Source organism: Falco naumanni, chromosome 20, assembly GCF_017639655.2.
Source record: "Falco naumanni isolate bFalNau1 chromosome 20, bFalNau1.pat, whole genome shotgun sequence".
Classification (NCBI taxonomy): domain Eukaryota; kingdom Metazoa; phylum Chordata; class Aves; order Falconiformes; family Falconidae; genus Falco; species Falco naumanni.
In genome coordinates, this window is record NC_054073.1 from 756867 (window position 1) to 775257 (window position 18391).

The 18391-nt window shown below is 40.7% G+C and overlaps 2 protein-coding genes and 1 pseudogene across 2 annotated transcripts; all 3 read right to left on the reverse strand.

Moving 5' to 3' along the window:
• Positions 1–4973: 4973 nt before the first annotated feature.
• LOC121080093 (feather keratin 4-like) lies at positions 4974–5309 on the reverse strand. The gene has a single exon (XM_040577955.1). The coding sequence runs from the start codon at positions 5307–5309 to the stop codon at positions 4974–4976; it is 336 nt and encodes a 111-aa protein (XP_040433889.1).
• A 4621-nt stretch (positions 5310–9930) lies between these two features.
• On the reverse strand, positions 9931–10269 carry LOC121080108 (feather keratin 1-like). Its single transcript, XM_040577970.1, has one exon. The coding sequence runs from the start codon at positions 10267–10269 to the stop codon at positions 9931–9933; it is 339 nt and encodes a 112-aa protein (XP_040433904.1).
• Positions 10270–16413: 6144 nt separating this feature from the next.
• Positions 16414–17231, reverse strand: LOC121080056 (annotated as a pseudogene).
• Between the last annotated feature and the right edge of the window lie 1160 nt (positions 17232–18391).

Below are 18391 nucleotides of genomic sequence, written 5' to 3' on the forward strand. Positions count from 1 at the left end.
AGGCAAAGAAGGCAAGAGAAAGGGATGGAAGAGCCTTGAGTTGCTCAGGTTTTTATACTGAGCCCCAAGTTGCCCAGCAACTTGGGACATTCTTTGTGCATGAAGTTATTTATGAGCCACTACTGATTACATGGTTTTTTGCCTCAGTATTTGTGTTTATTACTGCTTCACTTCCTTATCTTGTGGCATGTATATCTGACCACAAGTTTCTTTCATCTTAAAATATTCTGGGCCAAGTTAATTTCTGGGAACACTAGAATGATTAATTCAGAAGAATTTATTCTGCCTTCAAAACCCTTTTGGATCTGCATGCTGTCATCAAAGGAGATTAAGCATAATTTACATAATGCAGTCCCTTGTACCCTCCTCTGCAAGGTAAATACTGTTGGAAATCATTAAGAATTTCAGCTTTTGGGAGCCAACCCATGAGCATTTGTAGTGTAATTCAAACCTGTAGTAGGGGATTCAAGCTGCTTTTAAGGAAAAGAGAAACGAAACAGATTTTCTCAGAAAATGGCCAGGAATATATATGCAATTTTCACCCAACTCCAGCCTCCAAAATGAGAGAAGCAGCACAAATGTTGTTTAAAGGGAAGGACACGGAAGAGCCCTGAGAAAGGAACTGAGAAGTGTTATGGCTGTGAACAAAGGCTGTGATGTAACTAGAAAAACACACCTTTGATGCTTCTTTGACATGGAAGAAGAAACAAAAAAGGAGTATTAGAAGCCCAGTCTAATATCAAATGGTAGCACTTCTGTGAAAGACACTGAAGGACAATTCTTATTAATCCAAGGTCTTTCCTGGCTTTCTTTAATTCTGGGCCTGATCTCTTTGACATTTGTTATCTGCAGAATCCACAAATCCACTTTTATTCTTACCTCAGAACCTCAAAATATCAGCAACTGCGTTTAGGTTAACTTCCACATGCACAAGTAAGTTGCATTGCTTGCTAACATCTGTTCTCAGGGAAGAGTTTTGCAAAAGATGAGGCTTTGCAAAACTCAACCATGGAGGCAGAGGTTGTCATGTACAAGAATTCTTCCTTTCTTATTGCAGAATTCATTTCTCCAGCTGTCCCTGCAGTGTCTGCTACAGATGTGTTATAGACCATCTGGTAGCCAGCTGGAGAAGTGTCAGAAGTATATAAAGCATCAATAATCTCTTCACTCATAGTCAATATTTCTGTCACATTACAACAGCCTTTGGATTGCACAATGAAATTGAGCCTATTCTATAGGGGGTGGGGGGGTGGCTTACAGGATAAGTAGTAAAGGGGTAAAACTCATAAGCAATCCTAGAGACAGAGATTAGTATCGAGGTTTTTGCTCTCCTAGCACTCTAACTACTGAGACATGCAAATCATCCCTAAATTAGGAGTGTCTTTGTAAAGATCTCCTGGGAACAGAAACTTGTTTGGCTTGGTCATAGGTTCCTGAGAACTTCAAAGTTTATCAGAAGCGTTTATTAAAGTGCTACGCATGCAAATTATCATATTATGTGCAAATGTAAGACATGTGACCCATATTTGAATTCTCATATCACTTCTGTAACAATACATTATTAAGATTTGGAAGTGCAGGTCAGTCATTTGGTTTAAAATTTATGTCATTGTTCCTGGATGCAGGAATTACAGATCTTTTATTTTTAATTTAAAAAATAGCTCAAGGTTTCATTGAAGGCATCTCATATTTCAAGGAGATTCTCAAATAAATTGCCCTAGCTTCATCAGTCTTGTCCACTCCTCGGTAATTCTCTATATTCTAAGGGATTAGCAGGCTTTTTTCAACAATAATTTCCTCTATAGCAGCTGGTATCTAACAGATATTTGAGGAATTAATTTGCAAAACAGTTTCCATAAATCATTTTCATAATTTTTTTTTATTCTTCCTTCATCTAAGCTCTGCTAGAAAAACACAAAATACCTTAAAACCAAGACTATGAGTCTTAAAAAAAAGGATCTAGCAACATTTTCAGAGATGTCTACAGCCTTCCCTGAGAATAATTACAATAATTATTGTTTGACTCCAGCCACTTTGTTGTACAGTCAGAATGACTGAACGGCATGATCTTTTAGATGAATTAAAGTGAGTGAATCAGAAGTTCACAGTTCTTTTTCTGTAATCAAGGACAGATTTATATATTCAGATTATAATTAAAACTTCTTGCATAATGTGAGAACGTCCTCCTGAGACACCTGTGAGTGACTAAATGTCTGGAAAAAAAAAATCTTAATCAAAGTGGATCTGGAAGCTTACTCACAGTAATCCCCATGTAATGGCTTCAGACACAAAAGTAACCCAAAAAATCTGCGCATGGAGAAACAGACACACAGAAAAATGGAAGATTCCCTGGCAAGAAGTGTGCCATCTGCAATAAATTTTGAATTGTAGCTAATTAGCTCATCATAAAGAAATGGATGCCTTAGAGGCTTCGAGCAGTTGAACAGTTCTTGCAACTCAGAGCCCTCCTATGCCATTCCATTCTCTCACTGCTCACAACAGCTCCGATAGTTCTTGCTTTTATCTCAGCCTTCAGTCTTAGCTAATTGTACTAATACAGATGCTTAGTGACAGCATTAGCAAGAGCCTGCACATCCTACACAGCCATCCTACACAGATCCTGCACATCCTACACAGTTCATGCAATAATCTAGGGCACCTGGTCCCAGGCCACTGAGAGTGAACTCTGCTAATGCCTTCACAGTATTAGCAATTTCTAGCTTATTGCTTAAAACAGACGTATCTATGGATTAAGTTTTTTTAGTTCAGAGTGGATGCCTCTGCATGGCCTTGCTGTTCCTATTGCAACCCACTGCTCATTATCTGATGCAATTTGTTGTTTGGCCCAGGCAGCTGACTAGTACCTGCCATATGGGTGCCTTTTGGTGTAGGCAGAGCCTCCGTCTTGAGCTTCACAACTTCAACTTCTGCTGCTCAAATAGCTCCCCTGAAGGCAAAGGTGTTCAAATACAGGTAGATACGTAGTCCCCAAAGTTCATCCCTGAACAAAGCTATTTTCATTGTTAATGCCATTCAAATACTGTTATGACGAACTTTAAAATGACTGCAGTTTGAGGTTTGGGTTTGCATCTTTCTGTGGTCTCATAAGCTTAAACAATTCAAGTTACCATTTCCCTTTTTGTCAAAAAATAAATGTAACTAACTGCTGCATACAGATCTGCAGAGTGTTTCTGCAAAGAGTCGGGTGTAGTGCTGTCATTATGCTGGAATGCAATGGGGAACAGTAGAAGAGAACAACAACAAAAATTAATTTACGCTGGAGGGAAGAAATTATTTACTCACCAGAACTTCTGCAAAACACCACACCCAAAATGGGTGGGCTTTAGTTATTTTTCAAATATGTTTGAGTAACTTTTCAAGCACAAACTTTAATTATATTTCAAATTGTAGGAGCGCAATTAATATTTCTCTACCCATGGCCCTATATGTCAGATCCACCTTCCTTGCAGAACAATGTCTCGGTGCTACCAAGACTGATGAATGTGTATTTGCAATCCATCACCTCAGAGCAAGGGATGGCTCCACGACCATTGGCATAAATCCTTTCCACAAGGCATCGTTTCTTTCTGCCAAGGTTTGCATGAGATATCCCTCACCTGCATTTTGTTGCAATTACATGCCAGGTCCCTGATTTTTACATTTATTTCCATTAATCATTTAGGAAGGAAAAGATCACAGCCTACTTGTTTGGAGCTAGAGACCCAGCTTCATTTGAAGTCTTTCCATCCCAGCAAGAAAAGTAAGGTTTTAATGCTCAAAATAAACTTCAAAATTACAGGCTTTCACATGCGGTGAAAATTCGGCCTTCTGTTTAACTCCACAGATGCCTGCAACCAGTTAGCACACGCAAGCAGCTCTGCCAAACCCAAATGATTTAGCACCAGCACATGAAGATCCACAGAAGCACCAGGAGCTTTGTTTAAAACACGCATTAAAAATCTACATTTAAGTAGCCTTAGAGAGGTTGGCATTAATTACGAAAATTACTCAATTTTTTAAAATTATACATAATATAAATTATATTTAATAATTAATAAAAATATATTTAATAATAAAAATGAATGCAAAAATTATTTGCAGAGGGAGCAGGTTCCTTTTAGAACATTCCCCTCCAAAATCCATACGATCTTTTCTCTTTGGGGTCCCACTTTGCTCAGACCATGGCCATAAGAAATGCTTTCTGATGATCAAGAGGAATTTAATGAGCAGTTTAAGTGCATGGTCTTACGCCATCTCAAAACAGAGTTGGGTAAGGAAATGTAGGAAATCTATAGTACCTGTAGTCCAAGTATCTACTCCATATATAGTATCCACTTTGCTACGATGTATCTAATTTATTTCCACAAAAAAGCTTCTACTTTATTCCAAATTATCCACCTGGCATATAAATTGTTCCTGAAGTTTCCTGGCTACAAAAGTATTTCTTGGCATAAAGGTCATGAGCCAAATCATTTCTCCTAGTCAACATGAAAAAGTAGATTTCAATTAATAAAACAGAGGAAAAGCAAGAAATTTTACAAAAAGTGAGCTGCTAAAAGTTTTTCAATCAAACACCAGGAGACATGGAATGTGATGCTGCATAACTTTAATGAGAGCAAAAAGCATAATAAAAAAGTACAAAGTATAAGTATGCATTTCTAGGATTTAATAAGACAACAGATAATATGTTTTTTGATCCTGGGTTTCTTTTCTCAGTGCTGATGTGAACCGAGACAATAAAGTCCCATTTACAGTTATAGAAAAAACAACAACAGTTTCATCAGAATATGAAGTATTCAAAGAATAAGACAAGCAGAGGCCTGATTTTAGGAGATGCCAAGCTCCCACAGCTCCGTTAACTCTAGGTTGTGGGTATCTAACATCACATCTGGAAACCACGGCCATGAACTGAGTCTTGCATGCGGTCGTGCTTCAACGTTCCTGGTCATTTCTTTCTGCTCACTCCTCATGCTTTAACACGGCCCGTAGAAGCCACTGTGGTAGGTGTTGTAGCGACGGTAGGGTCGGCTGTACCCACTGCCAAAGCTCCCAAACCCCAAGGAACTGCTGGAGGAGATGGGCACTCCCTCCTCACTCAGGATGCTGCCCACAGCAGCGGAGGTGCTGGATCCCACGGCGGTGTTCTGGGGGAAGGAGCTGAGGATGGGTCCGGGCAGGGTCACCACCACGGGAGAGGGCTGGATCACCACGCGGGAGTCCTGGCACTGCCTGACGCAGGGCTCGTTGCAGCTGTTGGCAAGCGGGGTTGGGCCACAGGAGGTGGGTGGACACAGGTCGTAGCAAGACATGGCTGTAGGACAGAGGGAAGTCTGAAATACAGGATCAGAAGTGAACACAATATAAAGGCTGTATTAAGTTTAGAAAGGTCGGTTAAGACAATATAGACAAAAGTTCCTAAGGAAGGTGGTTGGAGAGAGAATCACTTATTAGATCAAAAGCCACAGTAAGCCATCTGAAAATAGCATCGAGGTTTCTCTTATTTTATATAGCTGCTGGAGGATGTCTCTGCTCTGCAGCTGGCCCCTGAGCTGTGGTGCTGGTCACATTGAAGTTCGCCCTAACCCTTTCTTTGTCAGTTTCCATTTCACTGTGTCTCTAGAGAAGGTGCAATTGTGGTGGTACCAGGAGATGAGAGCTCCAGTTGCTCTCATCAGGCATGGAATGGGACCCTCAGCTGAGCACTGATGCATAACTGGGTTTAGTGCCTTAGTGCCAGAACTCAGTTACAGCCCAGCCAGCAGCATTTGCAGAACCATAGAAAAGTGCTTGAGATGTGTCCCTTGCTCCCAAATGTCATGTGAGCAGAACAGGCAAACTTGGAATTTGAAGAAGGATTATCTTCTCAATCAGAGATTTCTGCCTTGATTTGAATTCAATGTATTCGAGTCTGCTGGGATCCCTGCTTTTCTGCCTGTTGAAAACAGGACTTGGGGGTAGATCCTGGGACTCAGCGCTTCTTTTTCTTTTTTTCTTTTTTTTTTTTTTTTCTTTTTTTTTTTTTTTTTTTTTTTTTGGTGGTCCCAGTTTCTTAAGATGAGACTGTCTTTCCAACCAGGCTCACTGGCTAGCTACTCCCTGAGTGCTGGTCTCTAAAATGGAGCATTAAGTTGTTTTGAGAGACAACATTGCCAGTATCATCTAAGTCCTGTCTCGTTACACCCTGCTTCACAAGTAGTCTTTCTTTTTTATAGAAGTAAGCCTTTCTAATTTTCCTTACCAAAAGGAAAAAAGCTAGCAATATTTATAAAGAACTAAGAATAACAAAAACAACAAAAAAAGCAGTCATCAAAGTAACAGTTTAGCATTTAAAAAGACACTGGGTAGATTCAGACTTACCTGTTCACCTGGGCAAATAAGGCAAGAGAAGTGGATGGAAGAGTCTTGTGTTCTATAGGCTTTTATACCATGTTCCAGACGGCCTGCAGACCAGAGACATATATTATGCATGAAATTATTTAATGATCTGTACTTTTGTATGCAAAATCCACCAAACTGATCACCCCTTTTTTTTTCCTTTCAAAAGTTCTTTTAGTATTGCTCTGTTTTTTTTCCCCTCCCCTTATTACATTCATATTTCAGTATAGACAAAGCTTTCATCTTCACCAGTGTGCACCCACTTAATTGCTTGGAAGACTGTGGTGACTCGTTTGAATTACACCAATAATTATGTCGCCTCCTAAGGCCAATGTACATTTTATGTTTCATTTTAGTCATCAAGACACTGCTTAAGGGGAGTGTATGTGATGCACAGCCCTTACTCAAGACTTCACTCCTTTAGGTGAATAATCATTTAGCTCTGAGGTGGCAGCCTGGGCTCAATTCACAAGCATTTCCATTTCAAGGACTCAGCTTTACCACAAGACAAGATGTATAATAGATATTCCCAAATTTTGCACTTCTGCACTGTTTCAATCCTGCACAAACATACAGCTGAGAAAAGCACCAAATCTCCATGAGTATTGTAAAGTTTAATGAAAACTAGGACCAGTGAGAACTGCTGACCAGAGACAATATAACATGTTCTTGAACTGCTTGGGCTAACCCAGTTTTCCCAGTTTGTGTGAATACAGCTAATACAAACACATATAAGAATGCATTTCTTTACCCAATTATAAATTCTAACTTCATTTTCCATGCCAAAGTCAAATAATCACAGTTTTAAGGAAAGGGCTTGATTATCTTATTACTTTGTAATGTTTATTAACTGTCTCTAATTCTCAATACGAGTTCTATGCAGTCTCTCATCTGAGGGTTATCATCACCATTATTCCTACCTGAAATCCCAGTAAGTCACCACGATGTGCTGCAGTTTTCACATCAAATTAAGTATGAATGTACATGTTAAGGATTGCTTTCAAGCACTGGTTCTTAGAGGCAGCGCTCTGCCCGAGCTAAACCACGGCGTCAGCAGATGTTACACCCAGCAGTTCTCCATTATATTTATCATTACACGATTTGTGTACTCCAGCTTGCTGGAAATACTTGCACAGGCGGAAAGTACGCAAAAAGCAGGGATCAGGTCTCTCCTCTTAACACCACCATCCCTCAGCAAGAGATATGAATTAACTCTAAATGAAGAGTGTCTTTATACATAGGTTACTCTTGGTCTTCAGAAGAACAAAGGACTTCAAAGTTCAGAACAGCTTTTCACTAATGGCTCAAATATGAAAAGTTTCATGCTACCTAATGTTCAAGGTACGCGACAAGATCTCAGCACTTGCATCACGGGGCTAATAAGCTAATTTCAAAGCATGGGAGTCAAGATCACTCAAAGGACTTCACAAACTAATTCAAGAATTCAGGATTTTTTTTAATTAAAAATTTGCATAATTGATTTTAAAAAATAAAGCCAAATCTTCTGCAAAAATCCTATAACTCTATATATTTTAATGATTCTCCACATGAAAATTCTCCTCTCTTTTTCTATGAAGGAGAGAGTCTTTTTCTTCCTTTTCCTTAAAATTTCTACTATCCAACATACTACGTGTAGTCTTTGTATATATTTTTTAAAATTATTTCCTTATAGTAGGTGAAAGCTATCACTTACCTTTCATCTGTAAAATAAGATAGCCAAGGAATGCTAGCTTTGCCTCACTTCCCTCTAGGGATATAAACAACATTTCTTGGAGGGTATACAATGTTTTAGAAACAGATTCATTAACAGCCTGGAAATGTTTTCATTGATATTCTGCCAGTTTAGTCTAATTAACACCTAGAGTTCACCCCAAAGGTTGAGAGCCTTTGGATCTCGCTTTTTGGGATTAAGGCTGGTGAACCAGGACGTAACAGCTCTCACTTCTGGATTGGTAATGGAATTTCACATTCTACGCACTCAATTAAAACCTTTTGTCTAACAACAGAGTGTTCCCATGGCAGGCTGGTGAACTACCAAATTGCCGAAGAGCTGACAAATTATGTACATGAATTGAAATTTGTATAGTCTTTATGTTGACTTCAGAGGCTTGAGTGTAATAGTGCAAGGCATTCAAATGATCCGCAGGTCTTTGAGATGAAAGAAGCTTTGAGGAAGGCTTTTCATCTGATGCCAGGATGAGACTAGACTGGTACATAAACCATAAGCAATTTAACTACTGGCAACACTTTAACTATTGGGGACAATTTAACCAGCTGCAACAGAATTTATGGAATTAGAATTATTTGAATGCCTCAACCCTTCACAACATGAGAATCTCTTCAATTTTTCCCCAAAATCTAGCTTCAGTGGCTGTTGCAAATCTTGCTTAAATCTCAGGCCCTTACCTTTAGGGGAAACAATTGCAAGGATTTCTAAAGGCTTTAAGGCCTAAAAGTTTCCTACATTTATTTTATGTTAGCACACTTCATTCTTTGAAATAAGCTTTTTGTTGGAATTCTGTAGGGCTGCAGCCAGAACAGTCAAGACAGCTAGGTTTTTATAAGGAGTCCTAAAACACAGTGTTTATACAGTAAATAGCAAGTAAATTGATTAAACAGTTTTGCTCCCTGTGACGAAAAGCTATGTATACCTCCTTCGAGAATTCTGCTGCTGTTCATGTTTTACTTCACAAACCCAAGCGTTCAAGCAGTGAGTTGATGGTAAAAGAATGTAAATCTTTCTTTGCACCCTGCAGCTCCAGGCCAAAGTTATTGAGAGTGCGAATCACAACAGGATTCCTTAAAACAAATATCATTGTATGCTAGATTAGATACCCTGTTATGCTGTTAGATCATAAAATGCTCCCAGCCTTGACAATAATTTCTTGGCAGAGATGCAGAAAGCCAAGTGTTATGATGAGTCAGTGTGGTATCAACATGCATTTCAGCTGCAAAATTAAATATTTTCTTGATCTTGAGCTATAAGCATGTGGTCTCCTCTTATTAGTGGCCCCAGTAGTATTCATATCATGTCTCTGCCTGGTAGAGATCTACGCAGTGATGAATTTCACCCAGAACAAGTTTCAAAAGGATGTAGGAGGGGAAGGAAAAATAACAGAAGACTGCAGACACAATAAAAGCATATATTTAATAATACCAAAGAGTGGATTAAAATACCGCAAAGCAACAGGTTTCAATATGGGAAGAATGGCACATCTCATGGTGATGTATTCCAGACAGAGTTCATCTTTCAGTGTAGCATCACACCTTGACAATCAAGTCCCATCTACAGTTCAAGTTATAAGTTTTACACCAGGCAGTATCAAATACAGTGATGCACAGCAGAACTACATACTTGATTAGAAATATAAAGTAGTGTAAGAAGAGTAGGGGCCTCATTTTAGGGAATCATTAAGTCCCACAGCCCCATTAACTTCAGGTGGAGTTGTGGGTGTCATCTGGAAGCCACAGCCATGAGCTGAGTCTTGCATGCGGTCGTGCTTCAGTGTTTCTGGTCATTTCTTTCTGCTTGCTCCTCACACTTTAGCACTGCCCCTAGAAGCCACTGCGGTAGGTGTTGTAGCGACGGTAGGGTCGGCTGTACCCACTGCCCAGGCCTGGATAGCCAAAGCTCCCAAACCCCAAGGAGCTGCCGGAGGAGATGGGGACCCCTCCAGCACTGAGAGTGCTCCCGACAGCTGCAGATGCTGAGGATCCCACGGCGGTGTTCTGGGGGAAGGAGCTGAGGATGGGTCCGGGCAGGGTCACCACCACGGGAGAGGGCTGGATCACCACGCGGGAGTCCTGGCACTGCCTGACGCAGGGCTCGTTGCAGCTGTTGGCAAGCGGGGTTGGGCCACAGGAGGTGGGTGGACACCGCTCACAGCAGGACATGTCTGCAGGATGGAGATAAGTCTGAAATACAGGATCAGAAGTGAATGCAATCTAGTTGTATTGCACCTAAATTTATGCAGCTCAGATATCAGGACAACGGGAGCTTTACAGGAATCCTTTTAGGAGTTGAGTGGGAAGGGAGTTGAGCAGAAAACCAAAACGTGAAACATGCTCCAAGAAGATGGAGGCTGAAATACTCCTCTCTTGGCTGTTTGGCTATCCAGTGGAATAGCTGGCAGCACAACAAAAGGATGCATACCTGTATCATTACTTTAATTTTAGTCTTTTGATTGGCTGTATGTCTGGAAAAACACTACTGAGATCCAGTTCCAGGTATTCAGAGCATTGTAGAAGTAGTAATTATGAGTAATACATAGCCACAAAGGTACTTACGGATGGAGTTCAACAGACAGCTGGAAAATGAAATTAATTATTTTTCCAGCTACCATGTTCACCTATGAAGAGGTACAAATTTCAATACAATTAAGCATACTTGAAGTTGAGGTCTTTGGAAATCTTTCCCAGACAAGCTGTCCACAGATGTGCCACCTATGAGAAAGCCAGGAGTTCCCTGCATATTCCCTGTGTCTGCTTCCAACACACCAATAAAAACCAAGTTCACTGTTTGCTGTGCCCATCTCAGTTGGATGGATGCTCAGCTCTCCTCTGGTTTTGCTGTTCTTTCCCCTTGTCCTCAGTCTCTGAAACCACTTCTCTAAACCTGCAGGAGATATCCTTGCACTCTATAACATAATTTCAAAATTCGGCAACTATAAGATACCCAGCAGAACTTTTTGATGACGTCTATCATATTGAAGTCCACATTGATTACTATAGCAGAAGGACGTTGAGGATACGTGATTAGAGCCAATATCCTTGCTGAACTCAGTATGACTATTCCTTCTAAACTCAGTGCTCAGCTTTGTTTTCTCTTTGTTTGGAATGTGGTAGTTAGAGCTCATAAACTTATGGTACGACATTTAAATTGATATTTAAAACCCACAAACCTCTGCTTTGAACCTTCCTAGCTTCCTTGCTCTCCAGCTGTTTCTTTTAGAATCTGGTTCATTTTACCCTTTTCTTCCCCACTGTGCCCAGTAATAGATTCGTCATAATAAAAATGGGAACACTGGAGAAGCTTCCCATGGAAGAAACAACAAAGAAATTTTTCTAGATGACATTTCTGAAGATAAATGCATCCACATCCTTTACAAACACTGTTGTTTTCATATCAAACCAGCTGAAATTTCAGGCATTACAGGTGATGGATAAGACCCTTAAAGATATAAAATGCACATTGCTACTTGAAAGATGACTGAGCACATAAATCTCTAATAACAGAATCATAGAATGGTTTGAGTTAGAAGGGACCTTTAAAAATCACCTAGTTCCAACCCCCTTGCACAGGTATTCTACTCATTCACTTTGTAAATCTTTATTGTTTTTAGGATTTGCTAAGTCACTTAGCATGTCTGAAAGCCCACATTTGAATAAATTTATATCACCATTTCAAGGATCTATATAGCCAACTCAGGACTCCAGAAATACCTGCAATTCTAGCAGCAAAAAATCTACTCTTTAAAAAGAAAAATTCTTCCCCCAGAACAATCCAGCAACTAGAGAACACTGTGGAGGAAAAAGAACAGCAATCAAATTGTATGAAGGCAAGAATACAGCAAATAGAAAAAGAGAAGTAGATTCCAACTAACCTTGTTCACAAAAGAGGAAAAAGGTAAGAGAAGTGGTAGGAAGGACCTTGAGTTGAGTTAGCTTTTATACTGCATCTCAGATGGCCTGAGGACCACAGACGTCCTTTGTGCATGAAATTATTTACCAACGAGTATGTCCTGAATGCAAAATGCTTCCAACTGATTAAATGTCTTTTCCTCACTGTTTAATACTTTGTTTTGATTTCCTTATCTCCTGACAGACATATTCCGTCATACAAGTTTCTCTCATCTTCTGGTATTATGGACCAAATTTATTTCAGTGCCACCTTTCAGTCACAAAAAAATTTATGCTCCAGTGTATGTTTCACTTTAGTCATAAGGAAAAATACTAAGAAGAATGTATACAATATACAATTCATCATTCAAAGTTGTTCTTTTATTAAAAATTTGAGTGTAAATCCTTAGTAAATTCCGGTCTCCACCAGTGTTTACAAAGTTGTGATTCCAGCCAAGCATAAGAACAATCTAGACTGAACTCCTGTGTTTTGTGAAGGCCCTGCAAAAAAACCCGAGCATGTGCACACCTGAAATCCTACTGAATCTGATGAGAGAGAATTAGAGCCCTTTGTGAAATTGAGAAAAAAAAAAAAAAAAGTATTATATCATACCAGATTTGGATAGTAGCACACTACTACTGCAGTAACACAGGCTGAGGCACAGCTGCTAGCACACAGGGACAGTGAAATGTGAATTATCAGTTCTTTTACAAAGGGAACCTATAACTCCCTTCTGTACCATCTCAGACCACAAACATGAATAGCACTTCACACGTCATCTTGAGGAAACACACGAATTTTAAACTGTTTTGAGGTATTGCCCTTGCACAAGCTTAAGTGTGGAGTCATTGCAGGAAAAAAACACACGAAGGGCTATTTGCCATTGTATTTTTTTCCCTTGCTTCCCTCATTTACACTGCAGACTGATGGAGGTTCATTGTGTAAGTGGAATATATATACAAAATTTTAGTATGTTTTTTAACTTCACTGTGCAGTCTCTCTCCTGTACAAGCTGCAGGGTTTGAACTTCTCCTTGGAGAAGAGGTATTAAATAGTGTGCATGAGGATTCATAGAGATCTGGGAAACAAAAGTTCTTGTCTTAGTTTCCTAAAGAAGAAAGGTATTAAAGTCCTTCACAATTTTCACTAACAATGTGCTTATTCACAGAATTAAGTTATCAAACTGTTCATGATACATAAAGAGGTTTTAACGCCCTCATCATCCACCCGATGGGATGTCTCTAAAACCTCTGAACCAAGATCATTCTTTGCCATCTGTAAGCCCACACATAGGTTTATACATTCACAAAGTGAAGCCATTTGTATTTTAACAGACTATGAAAACCAGCCTTGAACTATTTAAAAACAAAAATAAAAATCAGCCTTTTATAAAGTTTTAAACAGATTTTCATACTTCAATAAAATTATCTAAAGGAACCCATGTACACTCTGAAGTATTTCCCTTCCTTTCCAGACCTAAACAGTGCTACCAACCCATAAACATGTAAACATGTACATTTTTGAAATACAAATTCTTCTGTAGCATCAGGTGCTTGCTGGCAACCTGGAGAATTTATTTTCCTGTACACTTGTAACAATAGCCACAGTTTTCAACACTTCTGCTTCCTTTTATTAACATGAGAGCTTCTATCTGGTATACTACCACATATTTTAAAAAGAAACTCATCAGAGATCACTGCAGTATTTCCAAAAAGACTCCTGAACTGTCTCCTGACCATGGCTCAGCTCCAGATTAGTCTGACTGCCTCAAAGAACTCATCCAAGAGGCTTGAAGTCCTCCTTGGAGATCTCCTCAGAGATTTTTTTAAAAGATGGTGAACAAGTTAACCGGCAATTGTTCTTAAGTGGGTCAGACAGGAAATTGCACACAAAGAGTTTAGGAAATGTCTTGAATGTAATCTTAGATTGTGCTCCTGAGACACCCACAAGCTAACAAATTGCTGAGGAGCTGGAAAAAAGTCTTTATTAGACTGAGCATGCAGTAATTTCATGTTGACACTCACAGAGTCAGTATAAAAGTACCATAAATTAAAAGTACCCATAATTTGTGAAGATGAAAGATTTTTTTATGGGTAGAGTATGCTTCTCATGCAATGCCAGGCTGAATGCAGACTGGAAAACAAAAGCAAAACAATTTCATTATCAAGAAAAGGTTCCAACTGCAAAAATGTATGTGGGAACTAACTCATGCAAAAATGGATGTCTCAATTGTCTCATACATTCATAAACATCCATATGCATAGTTATTGTACCAATTTCTTCAGTCTTAAAGTACAAACATGGCTTTCAAATTTATGTTCACATTCTTCAGGAGCTCTAACGCTAATGATTTAGTAAAGGCTTCAACATCATGCACAAACACAGCATGATGCCATGCTGTCTGAAGATGGCTAGTGCCAGGACACTGCTTGGACACTGCTTACTTTTCTTCTTTTAAATCAGCAAGCCTAGATTTAGGGGCTTATGGCAGAGAGTAGTTCTCCAAGCTTTTTCATTCACAACAAGCAACACAAAATGTACTTTTCAGGACATGCTGTTGTTGTACATAGGCCACTTAATGGGATACTTCATCCTCCTGAAATTCATTGCTGTACTCTTTAGGCTACATGTCCATTTGCATTATAGAAAGTCGCCTTCCTGCCACCAAGAATGAAGCCATTCTTTGATGTACATCAGAGTGAAATCAGTGATCCCTCACAGATCTGAGCGAATAACTAATTACTTCATTCATACCAATTCTGTCAACATATGCTTGTGCATGCATTGCAGTCCTTTGAATTATTTGTTTAGAAAATACGCTCATAGAAACCAATATTTAAGTAAAGACTCTACTCAGTTTCATACCTATGGATTTCCCATCTTTCATACTTTTTTTGCTGCCTCAAGCCACAACCTAAAAGGGGGCATATACTATCTTATCTCTAAACTATATTTTACCCTCGTTTAGAAACTTTGTATGTAAGTAATTCTTAAGTAAAGAAAACTCAGAACATAAGGGTAAAACATTTTGGGGAAAAAAAATAAACCTACATCTTTTCCCATTCTGTGTGGACATTTGGACTGGTTCCCACACTGAACTTGAATGCCGGTATCTTCCCACTGGTTCCTCCACTATTTCTATCTCAGCACTATGAAATTTTAATTACACAACTCTCATTCTTACTGCTTTCCTCTGCTGTGTCCTGCAGGACCCCAAGTAGCTCCAGGGGGAGAGCAAAGGAGTTGATACAATAAAAAACTTGGATAATTTTCTCAAAGTCTATGTGCCTACTGACAAAGGTATTCTTTATTGTTCTTTAATGACTCTTACTTGCACACAATGTGCTGAATTTTAACACCTTTGAGAAAATTCCCAGATGGTGAGCAACAGGATTAAAACCAAACTGATCTTAAGGGAAATACCTATGGCCATTCGTCTAGTTTTTCACTCACATAATTTTTCCTCTATATTATGAGTCCTTGTGTGGATTAGCTAAGGAATAATACTTCTCAGATTTTGTTTCAGGCTTGAAAGAGAGGACCTCAAAGCCCATCATAAAAATTTATTAATGATACAATAATATAAAGAGTCTTATTACTCTAATAAGGTTTGAACACTCACATCACCTTTAAAGTCTTGAGTGAAGAGCACTAAAAGTGTATAATGGTTTAAACTTCAAAGTCTGGTAGCATTCAATCTAACCAAAAATATACACCCAAATATTACTTCTGAAACAATTATTATGGATTTTCAAATTCTCAGAGTTTAATAGATGCCAATTCAGTGATAAGCTCTAAACCTGAAATAGCACAATTTTACTTTTAAAACCAGAAGTGCAAAAAAATTTGGAAAAAAACCCTAGCAAAAGATATATATATATATGTAAACCATTTCAATGCTTCACCAGAGCATGAACAATGATATTATTCTTATTATGTAGACTGAGGTAAATATTCAATTCGCATTTTCCATTGAGAAGGTAGTCTGCATAGTTTTTTTCAATATAGTGAAAAATCCCGCCTTGAGGGAATGAAAAAGTGAGAAGAAAACCACACTTAAACCGAAATTTTTATGCAGCATCAGTTTAATGATAAATAGACAAGTAGCATTCCACAAAAAAACCCGGAATATATATATATATATAAAAAAAAATGAAAGAAGCCATGTAAACCATTCCAACTGAAAGACAGCAAGCAAGATTCCATTATTCCTTAATTCCTACATAAACCCCTCTACTGATCATTTAAAAGTACACCATTATATCAATACAATGTGAGATCAAAATCACAGATGAAAGGAAAGTCATCAAAAGCAGGAACATCAATAAAAAGAAAACATGGCCATGTGTCCAGATAACACCTTAATTCCTCCTTTGCAGGAGGGCACGCGGGTGCTCAGCCCATCTGGAAACTCTGGCCAGCAGCTCCGTCCTCAGTCCGGCACCTGGCTTTGGGCTTCCCGGTCAATGCACTCGCTGGACGTCCGGCCCGGCTTTAGCAGGGCAGGCATCTTCTGCTCGTGTAGCGGCCACCGAGGCCAGAGAGGCTAAAGCCCCCGGAGTTGATGGGCACTCCCTCCTCACTCAGGATGCTGCCCACAGCTGCAGATGCTGAGGATCCCACGGCGGTGTTCTGGGGGAAGGAGCTGAGGATGGGTCCGGGCAGGGTCACCACCACGGGAGAGGGCTGGATCACCACGCGGGAGTCCTGGCACTGCCTGACGCAGGGCTCGTTGCAGCTGTTGGCAAGCGGGGTTGGGCCACAGGGGCGGCACAGATCGTAGCAGGACATGGCTGAGGGACGGAGGTGCACCTGGGAGGGAGGGCACGGAAAGCACACGCAGCATGAGAGGGGCAGCCTGACAGCCTGCTCGGCAAGAGCAACGCCACAGGCTGGGGAGCAGGGACAGCCTGCGTTCGGGAGAAGAGAGATTCAAGAGCCCAGAGCCCACAGGGAGCCTGGAAAACAAAGCCCAGGATCTTCCCCTGCAGCAGACAGTGAGGTGGACAGAGACACCGGGAGCACGATGAAGGAGCAAGGCTCTCAACAAAAGCTACACCGAGACAAAGGGACAAAGAGGAGAAGAAGAGAAAGAGGAGAGTGAGGCAAAGGTGTTTGCAGCTCACCTTGTTCGCCAAGGAGGAGAAGGCAGGAGAAGTGGATGAGGATACCTGCAGCTGGACTGGCTTTTATACAGCTCCAGACCGCCCCAGGCCCAGAGGCACCCTTTGTGCATGTAATGTGTTTACCAACAAGCCCATCTTGCATGCAAAACTTCTCAATTAAAGAAATGAGAACACTGCTTATGTTCCCTGCAACGCTGCCTTTTCATTTCCCTGTTCATGACACGGCCGTTCAGCCACACAGGCTCCTTTCAAGTGACGGTATTAGAGGCCAAAATATTTCAGGGAAAATGAAACAGAAGAAAAAGAAGAAGGATCCCTCAGCACAGTAAGTGAGCAAGGAACATCCACAGACAGGAGACAGGTGCAGCCCAGAGACCAGCTCAACCATCAAGTTCATGGATGAAGCAGGACTGGCATCAAGCAGGACAGTCAGTCCCCACATCAGGAGCAGACCCAGTCACAGTGACCTGGTCCAACAGAGCTCACTGAATCCTGACCAGGGCCATAGTGTCCAGACACAGCCAAGGAGAGGCTGGCACATCAGTGGGTTCCTTGCACTCAGGATCAAGGGGGTTCATGGTCAGTCATAAGCCAGCCTGCAAAGGAGCAGGAGGCTTACAGTCCTGCCACCCAGCTGAGGAAAGGGCTAAAGGCCAGGACAGAGCTTGAATAAAGGTCTGGGTCAAAGGGAAGAGGGAGGAGAGAGAGACCGCAGGTGAGGCTGAGCAGAGCCATCGGCCTTGTTGGTACTGCACTCAGGTCACTGATGTGCAAGAGGAGGGTATCTCCTGTGCACCTGGCACAAAGGACACCAGCTCCACCTCTCACAGCAATGGGGAGAAGGACTTGTTCCTGCAAGAAAGGATTTCATAAATAAATATAAATATTTTTTATTTTATTTTTATAAATAAAAATACATACATTAATTTTCCATAAATGCAAGATAGGTCTCTTCTTCTAAGGGTCATTTCCATCACATCCCTGACCCAGAAAATTCACAGGTAGTGTCTCCTGCCAGGCCTTGCTACTCCCACTGTCAGCACCTATGGCAAGGGCCTGCCCAAAGGCTCCAGTGCCTGGCCACAGCCCGCTCTGCTCACGTCCTGCAGATGCTGCCTTCCCTCCCTGGTACCATCTTCTCACCCCACCTGGCTCCTGCTGGCAGCTCAGCCTGGCTCGGGAGCGTTGCTGGAGAGGGCACTTCCTGAGGGCCTTCGTGCGGAGCAGGGCACAGGGGCCTTGCAGTGGCAGCTGTCCTGCAGGGAAGACC